This window comes from Sarcophilus harrisii, chromosome 2, assembly GCF_902635505.1.
Source record: "Sarcophilus harrisii chromosome 2, mSarHar1.11, whole genome shotgun sequence".
NCBI classification, from domain to species: Eukaryota; Metazoa; Chordata; class Mammalia; order Dasyuromorphia; family Dasyuridae; genus Sarcophilus; species Sarcophilus harrisii.
This window is the reverse complement of record NC_045427.1, coordinates 592,045,261-592,064,456: the sequence shown is the minus strand read 5'-3', so window position 1 is coordinate 592,064,456 and position 19,196 is coordinate 592,045,261. Positions and strand designations below refer to the sequence as shown.

The 19,196-nt window shown below is 45.7% G+C and overlaps 1 protein-coding gene across 4 annotated transcripts in view; it reads left to right on the top strand.

The window, feature by feature from the left end:
• Positions 1–2,525: 2,525 nt before the first annotated feature.
• HPS1 (HPS1 biogenesis of lysosomal organelles complex 3 subunit 1) overlaps positions 2,526–19,196 on the top strand; it is a 28,824-nt gene continuing 12,153 nt past the window's right edge. For 2 of the 4 annotated variants that reach the window (XR_004232512.1, XM_031956223.1), the window contains exons 1-12: positions 2,526–2,588; positions 4,280–4,372; positions 6,541–6,657; positions 10,260–10,397; positions 10,933–11,075; positions 12,693–12,801; positions 13,513–13,673; positions 14,441–14,540; positions 14,782–14,895; positions 15,367–15,436; positions 17,896–17,963; positions 18,983–19,150. Coding sequence is in view for 3 of the 4 variants with exons in the window: in XM_031956223.1 (XP_031812083.1) it covers positions 6,541–6,657; positions 10,260–10,397; positions 10,933–11,075; positions 12,693–12,801; positions 13,513–13,673; positions 14,441–14,540; positions 14,782–14,895; positions 15,367–15,436; positions 17,896–17,963; positions 18,983–19,150 (1,188 nt within the window). In the remaining variant the exon portion in view is untranslated. Of the gene's footprint in view, positions 2,589–4,279; positions 4,373–5,547; positions 5,620–6,540; positions 6,658–10,259; positions 10,398–10,932; positions 11,076–12,692; positions 12,802–13,512; positions 13,674–14,440; positions 14,541–14,781; positions 14,896–15,366; positions 15,437–17,895; positions 17,964–18,982; positions 19,151–19,196 lie in introns of all 4 variants that reach the window. The other 2 variants (XM_031956224.1, XM_031956225.1) reach the window with 2 other exon arrangements.

Sequence of the window (19,196 nt, the reverse complement as noted above, 5' to 3'; positions counted from 1 at the left end):
TCCTAATCACTACTATCTGCAAAGTCAGTGTTGAGGATATAAGAGAAGCATGTCCCAGTTTGTGCATAACTGTACAGTCTAAGTGAGTGCCTTCAGGATATAAATTGAAGGGCATGGGAAAGGCTTCTTCTAACACCAAATATCTCTCTTACTCGACCTGAAATTCTTCACTTTGTTGCCAAGTAAAATAAAGTTCCATTATTAAGGATTAATTTCTTTGAGTTAGAAAAGCACTCAATTCTCCCAAAGTGAAGTAGCAAGGTATTAAAGTATCGCAGCACTAAATCTGGAGTCTGAGTTCAAATTTGGCTTCCAACACCAGTTTTTTTTTTTTTTTTTTAATAGCCTTTTATTTACAGGTTATATGCATGGGTAACTTTACAGCATTAACAATTGCCAAACCTCTTGTTCCAACTTTTCACCTCTTACCCCCCACCCCCTCCCCCAGATGGCAGGATGACCAGTAGATGTTAAATATATTAAAATATAACTTAGATACACAATAAGTATACATGACCAAACTGTTATTTTGCTGTACAAAAAGAATCAGACTGTGAAATATTGTACAATTAGCTTGTGAAGGAAATCAAAAATGCAGGTGGGCATAAATATAGGGATTGGGAGTTCAATGTAATGGTTTTTAGTCATCTCCCAGAGTTCTTTCTCTGGGTGTAGCTGGTTCAGTTCATTACTGCTCCACTGGAAATGATTTGGTTGCTCTCGTTGCTGAGGATGGCCAGGTCCATCAGAACTGGTCATCATCTACCAACACCAGTTTCATGGTGCTGAAAAAGTCACTTCACCTCTCTCTGCTTCAGCTACTTCATCTGTAACATAGGCACAGTAATAGCATCCAACCTCCCAGGGTGATTGTGAGAATAAAATGAGATGACACTTGCAATGTGCTTTGCAAGCCTTAAAGTGTTTTATAAATATTATCCATAGTTGTTGTTATTAGGAATAACACAGAAGAAGAAAAAAAAAACCACACTAAGGCAGAGAGTTCCCCAGTCTTTGGTTAGATTTCAGGAGAGTCTATGAATTTGAATGGGAAAAAAAATTACATCTTTATTTTCCTTAATCTCTAAGCGAAATTCAGCATTCCCTTCAATTATTTTTTAAACACAACTATGAGAAGAAGCACCAGATTTCCCAAAGGTTTCTGACGAGAATCCTCTCCCTATACTATTATTAATAATCCGCTTCTTGGTGTAGACTAATGATATGAATGAGAAAATTCCCATTTTGATGAGAAAAGGGAGGAAAGTGTGGGTGGCAGAGCGCGTTTCTGACTTCCATCGCAGGCATCCGAATGAATCCCATTCTGGCAGTGCCGGGGATAAAGGGAAGGAGAGGAGCGGGCACAAGCAGCTCGGGCTACCGCACAGCTCTGCTCGCGGCGGGCCTTTCCCACGGAGCCAGCCCGGGGGAGGGCGCAGGGAAAGCGGCTTGCGCAGCACGGCGGCAGAACGGGACCTTGCCGCTTGTCCGGGGGTAGCGCGCTCACTGCGGGAGTAACTAGGCCTCTACCTGCTGCCGGCCGGAGACGCCCTGCCAGGAAGGAACGGGTCGGGGGTGGCGGCGCTCCAGGATAGGGTTCTTGCCCTTCCTTAGGCAGGGAGGCGAGCGTGGAAATAGATGGGGGCAAAGATACAATCCGAGGCTTTCTTTGGACGGCCCAGAAAATCCAAGTTCGCCCCTAGAATGAGTAGCGCCGTCAGGACGTGCCCTCAGCTTCAGAGCCAGTTCTTTTGCCCGGGTTAAGCGCAGGCCCGAGGCAGAAACCGGGGCTGAGCGCCGCCCGCGCGCCTCCGGGGCCAGGCCCCACTTCCCTGATCCAAGTCGCGGCAGAGATCCCCCTTCCCCACCCGGCCTTTCCTGCCCCCGCTTAACGTGGCTGTCTGACCAGCGGCGGTGTCCCTCGTCTCTTCCACTGCAGCGGGACGCGCTCTCACCCCTGTTAGCACCGCGGGTGACCCTCCCCCCCCTCCCGAGGGTAAAGGAACGCTACCTATCAGCTCGGGGACCTTTCCTGGAAATCCTGCTGGGGGAAACGTCCCACTTCCGGGGGAAACGTCCCACTTCCGGGGGAAACGTCCCACTTCCAGGGGACAACGCTTGAGGCCCCTCCGGCCCAGCCCCCTCCCCAGCTCCAACCGGAAGCCAGGACGGCCAGCCCCCCGGGCCCAGAGTCTCCCTGGCGCGGGGCTGGCGACGGAGGCCCCCACCCGCGGCCTCTCCCCGGGGGCCGCCGCCTCCGTCTCCCCCACGGCCTTATTCTGAAAGTGCCCACTACGGGCCGGGGCCTCTACCGGGACTGAAAGCTCGCTTCGAGGAGGGCCTGAGGGCGGCCACTTCCCCTCAGCTTTCTCCCCGCGGCGCCCGCGCCCGCGGCCCGGCGGCTTCTCCAGCTTCACACTTCCCGCCCCGCGCCCGCTCGCCAGCCACGCGGTCTCTTCCGGCGCGCGCAGCAGGCGCCCCGGCCGGGGCGGGGCGGGGCGGGTCACGTGGCCCGCCGCGGCGTCACGCGCGCGCTGCCGGATGCGGCCGGGCCGGGCCGCGGGAGCCGCTGTCGCGCCTACGTCCGGGTACGTGCGTCCCTCCCCTCTCCCCCTCGCTTTTCCCGCAGGGCTCGGGGCTACGCGAGGGGCTTCTGGGGCGCTCGGGCGGGGGGGCACGCGGACGCAGACTCAGAGACAGACGGACAAGTCAGGCGGCACATCCACAGGCAGAGCGCTGGGTAACGGTGCTGGCGAGTCCGAACGGGAGATAGACAGAGGGGGCCCGAGGCGGGGGCTCCGAGGGCCCTCCCCCCCCCGGAGGTCAGCTTCCTCCGCCCTGTGAGCCCTGCACCTCCCAGAGCGTCCCCTTCCTCCGGCAGCGCTGCCCTTTCTGCTCTCTCCTCTGCACTGCTCCTGCCTGCGCTTGCATATTACTTCCCCAATGACACGAATGCGCCCTGAAGGCGGGGACCTGTCGGGTCTTTGGTCCCTGCCCCCAGCTCAGCGCCTGGCTCGGAGTAGGCGCTAACTGATTGCAGGAAAGGATTCATATTAAAAGTCGGTATCCGAGGAACAGCAAGCAGGAGCCTGCCGGGCCCCCAGATTCCCAGGGCTCTCATTGCTGTTCTTACAAACAGCAGGGTTTAAACTGGATGTTAGTAACATCTCTTTCCGCTTTGATGTTGAGAAGGAAGAAGAGCTGGTGAGGAAGAATGGATAATTGGAGAGAAAACCGAAGCCTCTTAATCCAGAGAATAAAAATGGACTCCCTGGTCCATCCATCAATCAGTTAAATTTTTTTTGTAATAGTTAATTATAGCAGATGCCTTCAAATTTTTAAGCTATCCCGACTTTTGAAATGCCCTCTATACAGCTTTTTAAGCTTTGCGAAGCACTTTACATCCATTGGTGCATGTGAGTCTTAGAACAATCTTGTGCAGGAAGTGCTCTTGTCAGCCCATTTTCAAAATGAGAAAACAGAGAAGCTAAATGTCTTCCCCAGTCTCACACAGGTTTTAAGAGCCTGAAGAAGGTAGAAAGCTTTAGCATCTTCAAAAGATAGGAGACATCAAACAGCAGAGGATGGGACTCCCAGAGATGCGGAGAAGTTGTGATGAGCATTGTTAGGTCCCATGCCAATGCAAGCAATCAGTCCCCAGAGTAAGAGGAAATTAAGGGGATCTTGAGGGGCTAGGAAGCTGAAAGGAAGCCCTCCATTCTGGGGCCACTCATGAAATTTTGAAAATTTGAAAATAGGCACAGTAGATACGATGTTAGACATGGATTCAGGGGAAGACCTGGGTACAAAACTAGCCTCAGATACTACTTGAATGACCCTGGGCAAGTCAGCCAATCACTGTCCTCTTCAGTTGCTTCATTTGTAAAATGGGGATATTAACAGCATCTTCCAGAGTTGTGGAGATTAAATGAGAGAATATTTGTAACATGTTTCACACACACACACATGCATACACACTTTAATCCAAGCAGCCTGGACTCAGTTGTATGTGTGTATCCAGAAGCATTGATTAAGCAATCCAAAAGTTTTTCTTTGACAGGACCCACTTGACTAGGCAGCCTCTCCAGTCCCTGCTCTGTTCTGTTTAAGCCTAAAATAGAGAAAATGAGAATGAAATACTGGTTTTCCTTTGTGTTATGGTCACTTCACAGTCCCAGAGGACAGAATCTTGTCTCTGTATCCACACTGACTCAAAGGGAATGATTAGGTACTTAATAAAATGCTTATTAGTTGATTGTTAATATGTTTATAACCACAGGCCTTCACCACCAGAGTGAGATGACTGTCCAGCCTGTATAATCAGGTTATAGAACTTTCTCCTTCTTAGAGGACAACTTCCATCCCCTTCAAGGTAAAACTGATATCCTGTTTGAAATCCTGCCCTGGAGGAATGGACTCTTACTGGAAGTCTAGTCTAACTGTGCTGGGGGCATGGGGAAGTAATCAGTCTGTTACCTAGGAGAAAACCTCTTTCTCCTGCCTTCTGGTCATGGCCAGTCTTTGTCTCTGTCTCTTGGTCCAGCTCCCTAGGTATTTAGAGCTCTCATCATCTGAAGATTGGCCTCCAGGTGATGTGTTGGGGGAGGGTTTTGGCCACAGCAACTCAAGAAACCCATTTCCAAAAGCACCACATGACTCATTTGTGGCACAGTAGATATGATGTTAGACATGGATTCAGGGGAAGACCTGGGTACAAAACTAGCCTCAGATACTACTTGAATGATCCTGGGCAAGTCAGTCAATCACTGTCCTCTTCAGTTGCCTCATCTGTAAAATGGGGATATTAACAGCATCTTCCAGATGTGTGGGGATTAAATGAGAGAATATTTGTAACATGTTTTACAAACCTTAAAGTGCTTTACAAATTATCGCTGTTATTATTTTACATGGCGGAGCATGTAATAATAATAATTAATGATATAATAAGATAGGGTTCAGGGAATATTCCAGACCAAGTGCTTTAATAAAATTTGAGGTCACTTTCATCTGGGAAGTTCAAGGAAAAGTTTATGAAGGAGGCATATTTAAGCTGAGCCTTGAAGGAAGAAGCAAAGATGAAAAGGGAGGATTTTTTTTTGTTAGCAGGAGGGACTGCACAAAAACATGGAGGTAGGAGATAGCCTGCTGTGTACATTAGAATAGGGACTAAAGGATGGCCTAGCAGAGGTAATGCTGTGATGAAAACAAGAGTTTAAATCCTGCCTTATATACTTATTAGCAGTTTGATATTGGACAAATCACACCACCTTTCTGTGCCTCGGTGTCCTTTCCTGTACAATGTGGGGGATTGGACATGATGGCCTCCAAGGTCCTATCTGTGATCCTGTATATGTGGAAGAAGTTTAAGCATATAGAAGAAGACAAGAATTGTGCCCCAGAATGACATGGTGGGAAGGGGCCCAAGAAGCCCTCCCTTCTAAACCTTACTTTGTCAGGAATCCCCATTGTTACACTGCATTGAGACAGATTCTAGAGAGCTCCACCAGGCTAATGAGATGATTTTGTGCCATGCATTGTGTGTGCTAGGCTGAGGATGCAGGGACAGAGAATGAAACACAAGAACATGGACTAAACATCGAGAGAAGAAACCCCAGAAAGGTACAGGGTTACCCAGACCTAGGTCATTTGGGAGGGAAGGAAGAGGATCAGGAGAGTCCAAGTGGAAGATGGAAGATAAAGAGGGTGTATTCTAATTATGGGGGGCAGCACAGAGAAGTGGATAGAGAGCTGATTTTAGAGTGAGGGAAATCTGAATTTAAATCCCACCTGTGATCCTGGGCAAGGCATTGGATGGCTCTTTGTTGTCAGAAAGGCAACACTCTTAAGTCCCTCATATGTTGATTGCTTTTGATAAAGAAAATTTATCAGCAGGAACAGAGATTTCATTTCATCCAGTTTTGTTTTGTTTTGTTATTTTAAAGAAGATAATAAGGAGCGACTGAAATTTTGAACTTGACTTGGTGAGACTTGTGCTTTTAGAAGATGATTTGGAAGATAATGGCAATTCTAGGAAAAATAGGCTGATTGGAGCAATTGATTTTTATTTTCTTGTGGGGTTTTTTAATTTAGGTTTTTTGTCTTCTTGACCTTTCTGTTGTTTTCTGAAGGCTCTTTCTGGATGCTAATGATCAGTTGGGCTGGGAAGAGATGAGTTACAAAGATAAGTAAGAGGCAGTCCAAGCTGATGATATTGACATGGTTTATTTCAGGGAATTTTCAGAATCTCACTTGCTTGCTCTGTGTTTTTTATTTAAATTTGGAATTGTCCGGAGGCAGAAGGATGGAGTGGGTGATTTCTCACAGTCCCTTTCAATTTTCAAATCTTTGATTCTCTAGAGGGCTGCCTGCTGGACTCTCACCTTTCTTTCTCCATGTTTGTGACTTCATTCACCCCGGGTTTTGGTGGGATGTCTTCTTCACAAGGTGACTCGAGCCCCTCTCTTGGCAGCTGTCTTCCAGGCAGGAGCTGTCCGGGAGCCAGGTTGTCCTGAAAGCCTGCCCTTTGTCTCTCCCTGGCAGATGAAGTGCGTGCTGGTGGCCACCGAGGCGGCCGAGGTCCTGTTCTACTGGACCGACCAGGAGTTCGAAGAGAATCTCTGGCAGAAGTTTGGTCTGTCAGAGAACAGGGCAGCAGAGGTAAGAGCTAGGGGTGGACCAAGCGCTGGCCGCAACAAGATGAGAGGCCTTCCATCATCCGGCGGGCCCAGCGTGGGCAGAGTCATTTCCTGTGGTATCCACTCTTCTTCCGCAGAGAGTGTGGCAGGTCAACAGCAAGCACAATGGGCTTTGTTTTTGTCGGCTTAGAAGTAGCTTAGAAATAGACTCTTCTACTTACTGTGTGTGTGTGTGTGTGAGAGAGAGACAGAGACAGACACACTTTGGACAAGGGACTTAGACTCCTGTCTTTTTTTTTTTTTTATTTTTTATTTTTTGGTGAAGCATTTGAGATTAAATGACTTGCTCAGGGTCATACAGCCAAGAAGTGTTAAGTGTCTGGGGCCACATTTGAACTCAGGTCCTCCTGACTCCAAGTCTGGGGCTCTACCCACTGCACCATCTAGTTGCCTCTATTCCTGTCTTGAGGTGAAGTTTCTCATCTCTAAAATGGACATATTAAAATTTTCCTTCAGTTTCCTCCTCTCTAAAATGAGAATGACAACAAGCATACCACCTCCCTCACAGCCAGAGGCTCGGTGCATTGAGTTCAGGAAGACCAAGGGTCAGATCTGAACTTCGGATGCTTCCCAGCTGGGTGACCCTGGACAAGTCACTTAAACACAAAATGCCTCAGTTTTCTCATCTATGAAATAGAGGTAATGATAGTTCTTCTTTGTCAGAATTGTTGTGAGGATGAAATGAAATAGCATTTATAAAGCCTGGCAGGAGGTAGATACTTAAAAAATGCTTAGGATGCTCTATCTAGAACTCATGACCTGGGGTCATAAAGATCTGAATTCAAATCCTACCTCAGATACTATCTGTACAACCTTGGTCAAGTCACTTGACTTCTCTTTGCCTCAGTTTTCTTATCTGTAAAATAGCATTAATAATGGCATCAATCTCCCAGGGTTGTTGAGGTAAAATAAGGTAATTTTTATATGCTAATGATTATTTTTAATCCTGATCATAATATAGAAACATGCACTATTCTCTTTTCCTGTATATCCCATATCTGTGTCTTTAGAAAGAACCAGAATTCTATTGGAATTAAAACAACTTGAATCACTAATCAAGCCATGATGATTTTTATTTAATAATGTATTTTTTATTTAAGTTCTTAACTTCACAGCTCAGAAAAGAAAGATTTTTTCATGGAGGTCACTGAGAAGCAAATAATCTCCTCTTCAAAAATTAATTATGGTTATTAATGGCATTTCCCTGTAAAATTTGATACAAGCATCTTCATCAAATACTTTATCTTAACTGCAAATTATTTTATTGTGAATTTTTCATTAGCTAACATAATTATTTAAAAAATCAAACATTTTACCTATTTTAGTTTTAATAGTAAAATGCAGAGGTTTGTTGTATTGTTATTGTTACACATCCTAGTAGACTACAAGCATTCTGAGAGTAGGGCCTGTCTTGTCTTTCTATTTATGCCCTTACTTCATCACAGGCAATTAATCAATACTTGTTTATTAGTTGATTGTTTTTGGTTTGTTTGTTTCTTTCTACAAAGTAGCAAAATATAAAGAGCATAATAGACCTGGGTTCTAGTTCTGCTTGTCCCCATATTGTATAATGTTGAACAGATTAATTTACCACTCTGTCTCAATTTCATAGTCTATACTATTGGGTTGTGTACTTCACAGTATTAATGTAGTATCAAATAAAAATAAATATATATTTATCCAGTGCTTTTTAAAGCACTAAGAAATATGTAACTGTCAGTTGTTGCTTTCAGCAAAGATAATATAAAGCCTAAAATATTAGCTTATTTCTTCCTCTTATTTACATACAGGCTAAGAATAAAATAGACTTTCTTGCATTTTTAGTTCCCAAATGATTTTTCTATTTAGAAGAGTCTAAGGAAAGAAGGCATTAAGCTTTAATAACTTAAAACTGCACTAAGACATTTGGGATTTCTTTTTTGTATGCGTATATGTGCACACACACATTTATTTTCTAGTTGGTATTCCAAAGGTTTGATGTTATTGCGAGAAATAGGATAAGTATTGAATCTTTATGCACAGGGAACTCCCAGGTGAGGAAACTCTCTGTCTACTAATGCAGCTTAGCACCTCCTCTGCAACTCAGAATCTTAGCGTTACCTAGCTTATTAGTTCAATGTTTTGCCCAGTCATACAGACATTCATTCCAAATGGTAGAACTTGAATGGAAGTCTTTGTAGCTTTTAGACCAGAGCTCTTTCTTCCGTTCCTGTGGTGTCCTTCAATTATTGTTATTAGGTATATTATTATTGCATTCTTACACCCATCACCACTTCTTCTGTAGCATTTAAGCAAAGTCTGCTACTGAATACAAAGAACCTGTCAAGACAATAAGTTGGCAATAAATAGTGCCTGCTCCATTTGCATTTTTAATGCCCGTAAATTATCTCTGCAGCAGCTGCACATTTCTCTTTCCAAGATGAGGCTTCATTCTGTTCCATGTTGACCTGTTAATTGTATGAACTCAAACCCACTGCTTTTTTAATGTATTACAGACCCATTGATTGAGACCTAGATAGCTCCTTAATGATCCTTGAGAGGAAACAGGCCCAGGGAAAAAAAAAAATATATCACACATCCCACAAGTACTGAGTGTCAAAGAATAAATTAGAACTCAGATCTTCTGGCTGCAGTAGTAAGGATTTTTCTGCTGCACTACTGGTTGATGGCAGAGCTATGCAGTGAACCTGGTTCTCCTCACTTCTGGGCTAGCCTTCTTTCCTACTCTCCCCCCTGCCCTAAGGGGACTCCTGGTTTGCCTGATTTTGTATAGAGTGGCCTCCTTATTCATTCCATATAATCTAAAGAAGAGCTCCTGGAAACCCCTGTAAAATCCCTGACTGGGCTTTCTTGTGACCTTCTCCCTGTAGAATTAGGAGATGCAAAACATATTTTGTGACCATATCTCAATATCTAGAATCTTAGAAAAACTAAAAAAATCCAATTGATTTTTTGGTCCAATTTTTGTCCATCCTGATGAGGAACTGTGGTTTTGTCAATAAAGTGCTGGGAGTGGGACCACAAAGATCTGGACACCAGTCTGGCCTTAGATGATTTCACCTAAGCAGGTCATTTCAGCTCTCTCTCTGTTTCCTCCTCTGTAATAGAGAGAATGATTGTTATAAAGATCAAATGAGAACATGTATGCAAAACTCTCTGTTTTGTGGGCTGTTATTGTGCTCATTAATCAATTAACCCTCCACCCTGGCCCTCTACCTTGTTTAATCTTCCAAAACAAACAAACAAACAAATAAATAAATAAATGAGTTGGGCAGTCTTAGTGCCATTGATCTAGAGCAGGGCCTCAGAACCCATCTCCTTGTACAGGAGGGGGAAAGTGAAGCCATGAGAGATGAAAGGTTTTGCCCATAATCACAAAGGTCTGTGGATGACACAGGGAAGAACTAAACCCTAATCCACTGCCCTTCCCCGGGCACCTGGGAATGATCCTTGGCTTTCTAGGGTAGATCAGAGAGAGACTTACTCCAGAGAAAGCGCTTCAAGCAGACGGCATGCTGAGGAGCTCTTGTGCATTTCTGAGGGGTCTCCTTGTCTCTCCTCCAGCTCACTGCTCTGGAGGACCGCCTCAGTACGCTTTTTGCCCCCATGATCGTCTCCTGCATGACGATGCTAGAGAAGCTCTCAGACACCTACACCTGCTTCTTGGCTGAGAAGAGCAATCATCTGTATGTCCTTCACCTGGTAAGCATGCTGCCCCAAGGCCTCTGCCCCCTGAGGAATTGATATGGAGATGTCCTAGCTGTGAGCCCCGAGATTACCTTAGAGGCAGACTACAGGGAGGGGACTGACACTCAAAAAGGTACATCAGAGTGTCTTTTCAGGATGCTGAGTAAGGACAGGGTGGTGGCTCAGACAGGGCAAGCAAAAGGCACACGGGTGTTAGCCCTTCAGGAATCAATCAGCCATTTATTAATCAGCTCCTCTGTGTTTGGCACTGTACTAGACACTGGGCTACCAGTTAATGAACCAAACAGCTATCAGTTGCCTACTATGTATGCTCAGCACTAATTGCCTTCTCTATAATAGGTACTGTGCTATAACAAACATTTATTAAGCATTTACTATGTGCCAGGTACGTGCCAGGTGCAGAGGACACAAAGACAAAAAACATGATAATCCCTGCCCTCAGGAGCTTTACATTCTAATGGGGGGTAGGGGAAGAGGGTTGAGAGGAGATGAGGGAGGGTCTTTCAGAGTCACTTGACTGTGCTTACAGTTTGGTGAATGCCTGTTTATCGCCATCAATGGTGACGGCACAGAGAGTGAGGACGACCTGCGCCGGAAGTTGTATGTTCTGAAGAACCTGTTTGAGATGCACTTTGGACTAGTCACCCTGGACAGCCATCTCATCAGGAAGGAGTAAGTCTCCCTTTTAGGGGGAAGAATGTGCTTTGGAGACACTGAGGTTGTGAATACCTTGGGATTTGGAATTGATCTGAATCAACTCTGTTGAAAAGAGCCAAGTTCATCAGAGTTGATCATCACAGAGTCTTATTGTGGTTATGTTCAATGATATCCTGGTTCTGCTCACTTCACTTAGCATCAGTTCATGTAGGTCTCTCCAGACCTCTCTGAAATTCTGGTCGTTTCTTACAGAAAAATAATATTCCATAACATTCATATATCATAATTTATTCAGCCATTCTCCAACTGATGGGTGTCCCACTCCATTTCCAGTTCCTTGCTGCTACAACATTTTTGCATGTGTGGGTCCTTTTCCCTTTTTATGATCTCTTTGGAATACTACTGTATCCCGTAGTGACACTATTGCATCAGAGGATATGCACAGTTTGATACTCTTTGGACATAGTTCCAAATTGCGTTTCAGAATGGTTGGATCAGTTCACAACTCTACCAATAATGTTTCAGGGTCTCTGTTTTCCTACATTCCCTCCAACATTTATCATTATTTTTTCCTGTCATCTTAGCAAATCTGAGAGGTGTATAGTGGTACCTCAGAGTTGTCTTAATTTGTGTTTCTCTAATCAATAGTGACAGAGCATTTTTTTTTTTTTTGCCTATGACTAGAAATGGCTTTCATTTCTTCATCTGAAAATTATCTGTTCATATCCTTTGACCATTTATCATTTGGAGAATGGCTTATATTCTTAGAAATTTGAGTCAATTCTCTATATATTTTAGAAAGAGATTTTTATCAGAACCCTTGGATGTAAAAAAAGTTTTCCCAGTTTTCTGCTTCCCTTCTAATCTAGGTTACTTTGGTTTTGTTTGTACAAAACCTTTTAAATTTAATATAATCAAAATATCCATTTTGTATTTCATAATTTTCTCTAGTTCTTCTTTGGCCATAAATTCTTTTCTTCTTCACAGATCTGAGAGGTAAACTATCCCTTGTCTTCTTAATTTGCTTATAGTATCACTCTTAATATCTATATCATGAACCTGTTTTGACCTCAGTCTTGGTATAGAGTGTTAGGTGTTGGTCAGTACCTAGTTTCTGCCGTACTATTTTCCAAATTTCCCAGAATTTTTGTCAAATAGTGAGTTCTAGAATAAAGTTTTTAAATGCATAAAATACATTTGACAAAGAAACAAATTATATTGAAAAATAGTTATCAAAATATTTTTTCAAAAGATAAATTTACATTCCCAGGTAAAGAACCTACCTAGACAAAGAAGTCAGGATATGTGTCTGTGAGAGGAAGGAAGTAGAAGGAAGGAAGGAAGGGTGGAGAGAGAGAACATGGGCATCTTTCTGTATAAGTCCCATATCTGTGTGCTTTTGTTTATTTGGGGAGCTAGAAGCTTGCCCATCCTTCCTGCTTGTGGGCTCTGCCTGTTTCTGTCTTGTGTGTCATTCTTTATTTCTCTGCTGAGATGGGGCTGGGGGTGAAGAAGGGGAAGCAGGGGGCATTTTCCCTTTATTTACTGAATGGATCTGGTCATTTAGGATTTGGTTGGGCTTATAACTGAACTAGTTCCTTCCTCTCACCCCTGCCTTTGGCTGCCTTCTAGGCTCCGGCCTTCAGACCTGCAGAAGCGCACTCAAGTGTGGGCTCTCTTCCAGAGTCTGCTCCATACGTACAGCCGTCTCCGAGACCAAGAGCAGAGCTTTATGGTGGAGGTACCTTCTGCGGGGCCCTGAGGTGAAGGTGGGAGAAGCAGTGAGTCCTGCCCTGAATTTTGTGCTTGGAGATTCTAGATAGTCAGTCCACCCCATGGGTCATGGGAACACCACCTGAGGAGAGCAAGAGATATGGATGGACCCAAAAAGTGACAGAAATCCCCAATCTCAGTTCTTCAGCGGTGTTGGACCCTGGCTACCAGCAAGCTCCTGAGAAAGATGGCAGCCTCTGGAGTATGAGAGCCTAGGTTTAGCATTATAGGGACTTTAGAAGCCAAAGAAAACTGAGTCAGGGAAAGGTCAAGAAATTCCACCATCAGGTCCACAGCTAGTCAGTGTCTGAGGCAAGTCTTTCTGACTCCAGATCCAGTGCTGCTCTTTCTGCTTTCCCATCCTTATTAAGCGTGGGTGCTGCTGGGCAAGCTAGTAGCTGCTCTCTCCATGGAAGTTGTTCTCTTTATAAAGTCACCCAAGCCAAGCCAGGGTCCTGAAGTCCAAATCAGACTCCTAAATCTCCATTTTCCCTCCTTTGTGTGTCTTCCTGAGGCGGGATACCCACCACTGGGCCTGGCTTACTGAAGTAGGCTCTGGGGTGGGACACGGCTCTGCTGTCCCCAGGATGGCTGCTCTCGCGCCCTGCTGCGTCACGGGTTGCAGGTGATGATCAGTGTCATATCTTGGTGTTTCTTTACCATTCCTTTCCCCGGATAGGCCGTCGAGAGGCTAATCCACCCCCAGCTCTGTGAACTATGTATCGAGGCCCTGGAAGAACGTGTTGTTCACTACATCAATACCCGGCCTGAGCATGGCGGGGAAGAGGTGCTCCATGCCTTCCTGCTTGTCCACACCAAGCTGCTGGCCTTCTACTCCACGTGAGTCCTGCACCTCTCTGTCTACACAGAGACAGATCCACGACTTGGTCCCTGGCCCCACCCTCTGTTCAGAACTTCCTCTGCCCCCAGGCCAGTTCTTGACTTCCTGGCTCCAGGAAGCCTTTCCTGATGGCCCCCACTGCCCTGTTCCATCTCACTAGCTTGCATCAGCCCTTGGTTACAAAGTCTTGCGCCTTATTCATTGTGTCACATACAAAAGTCACAGAATTTGAGGGGTCCTTATTATTAACTAAGCTTAAAGGACTAAAGTAGCATTTCAAAATTTTCTAAAAGTAACCTCACAAAAACCTTATGAGGTAATTACTCGACATTTTTATTACTCCCATCTTACAAAAGAGGGAACTGAGGCTCATGTGGTTAAGTGGCTTGCCCAGGGTCTTAGAGCAGGTGTCAAAGGCCATTTGAACCCAGATCTTCTTTATTCCAAGCCTGGTCCTCTATCCACTGCTCCATCATTACAGAAAATCACAAGCTCTTTGAAGTTTGTCCATGTTTTATCCTGATTGTATATGGCCTGCAGTTTGTTTTTATATTTTTAATCTTTATGTTAACTAGCCATGGCAGTTCTCAGTCTCAGTGCAAGTGATGTTATCCAGGACACAGCCCCCAGGCCTTCCTTCCTACACTTGTATTGTCCATACCTGTCCCTCTGTGGAGCACCTCAGCACTCGATCTGTGACCCATTTAAAGGAAGGAGCATCCCATGGGCCCTTCATAACTTGTTGACTCTTTTCCTGTGTCTGCAGCCATCATGCCAGTCCCCTGCGCTCAGCAGATCTCCTCTCCCTCCTTCTCATGGTGCAGGACCTATACCCCAGTGACAGCTCAACAGTCGAGAACACTCAGGTTGCCAGTCAATCCCTTGGGCTGTAACTCTTGCCAGAGACTATTGAACAGAAAATTGGCTTGGGATTAGGGGTCACTGGGTGAAAGGAGGATGGGAAGGGATGGAAGGAGGAGGGAGGAAGGGAAAAGAGTTGTGTATAACTCTCCTATTCTCTGTCCGAGTATAAGAAATGAATGATGCAAAGACCAGACATATTCCCTACTTAGCTTACCCACCAGCCTCTATCTCAATTTCCTGTAGACTTCCCAAGGAAAGACATCCCATCAGAGACGCAGCAATAGCCAGAACATTCCTGCTCAGCAGATGAGAAGCCCTGGCCCACGTTTGCCTACCAGGACGAGTTCAGAGGAGACGGTGAGTGCAGAGGCTATAGAGGATGTCTCTAGAGCATCAGAACCCCAGGCACCCATTTCAAGTCACTCTGCTTTATAAACTTCCACTTTTCATAAGAGAGTGAGGGCTGGGCCAGGGGATGCATGTCTGTAGTCCCAGCTACTAGGGAGTCTTTGGGTACCCCAGACTTGTGGCTCTCTTGGGTTTGGAAGTCCTGAGCTGTGCAGAGCTATGCTGGCTGGGCGTCTGTAGTAACTATGGTCAGCAGCATCACTGTGAGCCTCCATGTTTGGGAAGGGGCACAGCAGTCCAGGTCAGAAATAGAGCAAGTCAGAGCTTCTATGCCAGTCAGTAGTGGGGTTGGACCCATAAGTAGCCTGGGCAAGAGAGGGAGTGCCATACTGAAAAAAAGTATTGGAAACTCCCAGGGAAGAGCAATCCGGAAGAGCCAACCTGGTTTTTGAGCCCTTACTGACTCCTTTTTTCTTACAGGACACAGACAGTCTCTCCATGCCTGAGGAATACTACACTCCAGCACCCTCCCCTGGAGAACCGAACTCAGGTAAGACCTAGAGCCACAGGGCAGAGAAAGAAGCCAAAAGGCCAGTTTGGGAATGGCAGCTAAGTGTGCATACCCTGAAACTTATAGCTGCCTGGGTGTGCAGAAAAGTCAGTCTGAATCACTACACACTTGCACACCCCACATCTCCTGAAGGGAAGTAAAAAGGACAGAAAGTAGAGAGGTGAGTCTTCGGCTACCCCAGGCCCTTCCTCCTCTGGGGAAAGGGAGAGAGCCAGCTCTGGACGGGGATTCAAGAGACAGGTTTGAGTCCCAGCCCTGCCAGAAATGCTCTCCATGGCCATGGCTAGACAGCTTCCACCCTCTGGGCCTGTTGTCTTTACCTCTGAAAGGAAGGGATTGGATAAAGGTGTGGGCTGTTTCTCTCAGTACAACTGACCATCCCGTTAGCCACACGGCCTTGGGCCGTGCATCCACTGCTTCACAGGTACATGACACCCTACCTTTGTGGTTGCTGTACCAGGCAGCCTCCTAAAGCTGCCAGAGGCCACAAGCCTCTCTCCGGTGCACATATTTCTCTTTCTTGAGGGTCCTTTTCTCTTTCAGTCTCTGCCAAGGTGGCCTGCCCTGGGGCTTTGCTCCCCTTGCCTGTGCTTCTTGGGCTGCCTTGCTTCCATCTCAAGGCCTTCAGTCCTTAGCCCTCCCCAGCTGTGCCTCTCCAACTTGATCCCTCATTCTCAGCCTAGGGAAGGAAGCTATAGTGTGTGTGAAAAGCAAAACTCAGTCTTCTTAGTCTAAAGGCAACAATCCCTGAGGAGAGTTTCAGCTTCAGCTAGCAAACCATTGCTTCTTCCCCAGCTCTACCTTCCCCCTGCCCCCGCCTCCTCTGGCTACGATGAAAGGGGCTTTGGTCCTCAGAATTCCTGGACTGCTTTGAGCCCGTATGTGTTTGCAATGTCTCTTAGGATCCTTGCCCTTTCAGGATCCTTGCCCTTTCTGTGGAAGACTTCATGGCTTGTTTGTCAAGGTCGGAGCAGGCTCTTTTCATGACTGGCCTGGGGGACTTTGCCCATTTCCTTCCAATAGCTCACAGCCTTCCCAGTAAAACGGGTGCCTTTTCAAAGCTGGAGCTTCTTCTAAAGTCTCAGCTCTCCTCCCCTTATCTCCCCCCCATATCATCAGCAATCTGAACCAGTTCAGCCTTGCTCTGTGGGTCTTAGAAGTTTTCTCTCCTAATGCTCTTGCTGTTAAAAAAAAAAAATAGAAGGTTGGGTGCGAGGGCCCCCAAGGCTCTTTCCAGCTCTAACTTCTGTCAGCAAGAATCTCTTCTTTTCCCCAATTCTTATCTTAGGTCTCTCTGCTTATCTCTGCCCACTCTGTGGGCAATACCCCATCCCTCTGAGCCTCTGTTTCTTCATCTTAGAGGCAGCGGGGAGGATTGGCTAGAGCGGAGGAAGACTTGGCTTCTGATCCCTCTCCTTCAGGGTCTCTGTTCCCTTATCCCTAAAACCAGGGCCTTGAAGGGCTCAAGCACAAATCGGAGGGTTGATTTCAGTCAGAGAAAAGGCCTTTTACCATCTAGTTTGGACCAAAGGAAGAGAGAGTATAGAGGCATTTTAAGGCATAAAATGAGAAAAGTAAAATCATACCATGACTTCTGTTTTCTTCAGAAAAGGAGGTTAGGTCTTCTGCAATGAATGCCCAATAACCCATTTTACAGTATGTAAAAGTCTCTAACTTTCAGAGAAATTATTTCCAAAAGTTCACTTATCAAAACACTTTGTTGTATGTTGTGGTTATAGGCAGTGAAAACATAGTAGAAAACAACACTGTGGCAAATACATAGCAAGCTACTTTTAATACTTTGTTCAGATACAATCTTTATGAAATAGATTTATTTGCAAACTGGCTTGTGTTCTGAACCATTTACAACATTGATAAAAAAAGACACATCTACATCATCCCTGCCCTTGTGGCCACTGAGTAAATATAGAAAAGAATGAGGAAGGGGCTCAAGGAGATGAAGAGATATGGGAAAGGGATTCCAAGGTGAGGAGGAGTGATGAGAGAGAAGCTGTGCTCCTGCTTAGAGCCCCCGTACCACAAAACCTGTACTTAGCTATGTCTTGGGTCTTACTGGAGTCACTTCCCTGTGGAAAGGAGCATGTGCTAGCTCTGAGGATGTATTTCCTCACACTAACTCACCAAATACTTTTGTTGTGGAGACTTATAGGGAGCAAGAGGGAATATGGTCTGAACTCCAGGAAATCCCACCACACCCTTTAGTGTGAACTTTCTGGTAATGGTTAGGACTGAGCTCTTGATACCCCAAGAGTAAGATGGCCTTTTCTGCCCATTTGAACAAGGGCCCCTTTGCCTCTTCCAGATGCTCTAGTTGTTGCCCTCATTAGCCAATTTCTCTGCTCGAGTAACTGTCAGTCTGGGCTATCCTTTGATATCCTTTGTGGGAACCACAACATGCATTTCTTTGTCCATCACAGGAAGCATGGTCTGGCTAGAGGGTGGAACTCCACCAGCTGGGGGAGATGCCGAAGCTGCCTTTGTCCTGGTGAGTTCCTGGTGGGCTTTGAGTGAACTTAGCCTGAGACTTCAGTGGGCCCTTGGGGACAGCTTAGCATGAAGACTTATGTACCCAAAGTGGTCCCTTACTTCTTTCCCCTACACAACTCTGTATCTTCCTCTTTTTCTAATAGAATGCACACACATTGCCAAAGTACAGTCATCAGGGTCTGTGGGTGAGGAGGTTAAACCTGGGACAAATTCCTGTCCTCAGCCTGACTCAGTCTGGCAAAGCACTAGTGCCATTTTCTTGGTGGGTACAGCTCTGGACTTGGTGTCAGGGTTACCTGGCTCATGTACTTAATTGTCTGTAAGACGCTGGGCAAATCCCTTAACCTCTCAGTCCTGAGTTTACTCTTATAAAATGGGTGGATGGAGGCCATAACCTCTTAAGGAGGCTTCCAGTCTTAAATCCTTGATCTTTTGAATCTCTTTTATTCATATGATGAATTCATTGTTCCCAAGAGGTGAGGGGCATGCTTCTTCAGCTTGTCTTTAATAGATCTTAAAGAGGATCCATCAAAAGTTGAGGCTCAGTGTGACTTCCTGGTTCAAAGCCCCCACTAGCTGTGGTCACTTATACTCCTTGTGTCCTAGTTTCTCCACTTGCACAATTAATTATTTTTTTGAGATTCTGAAGAACTGAGAGAATAGCCTTGTTGAACTATGTTACTTTAAATATTTTAATTTTACAATTAAGTATTTAATTTTAAGCTATTTTAATGTTCTGGAGAGATAAGAGACTGTGCACAACTCTTCCATATCTTCCAGTCTTTTCCTCTTTGCCTGTCCTATTTCCCTATCCATCTCACCTCATTCTCCCACCTCCACGCCTCAGTCTCTTTGCCAGACTGTGAGGTAGAGTGTTTGTCCAGAAATCAGAAAGAATGGGACAGTTGTACTGGGAGCTGAGCCGTTTGGATCTGCAGATGATTTTCTCCACTCAGAGGGAAGACCTGATCTTCTCTCCATACCCGTCTCACTCACGTTTCTGTCTTCCTGCATTAGGTAGCAGAGGACACCTTGCAAACACTGGCCCCCCCTTCTCCTGCACCTTCCAATCCCAGGAGGATTTTCCTTGATGCCATGGTAAAGGAGAGTCCTTGTGTTATGATGCCCCACACCATGTACTGCCTGCCTCTCTGGCCGGGCATCTCCATGGTGCTTCTGACCAAGGTAAGAGCATGGCCTGCTCGAGCGCTCTTGTGGGCCTGACTCCTGC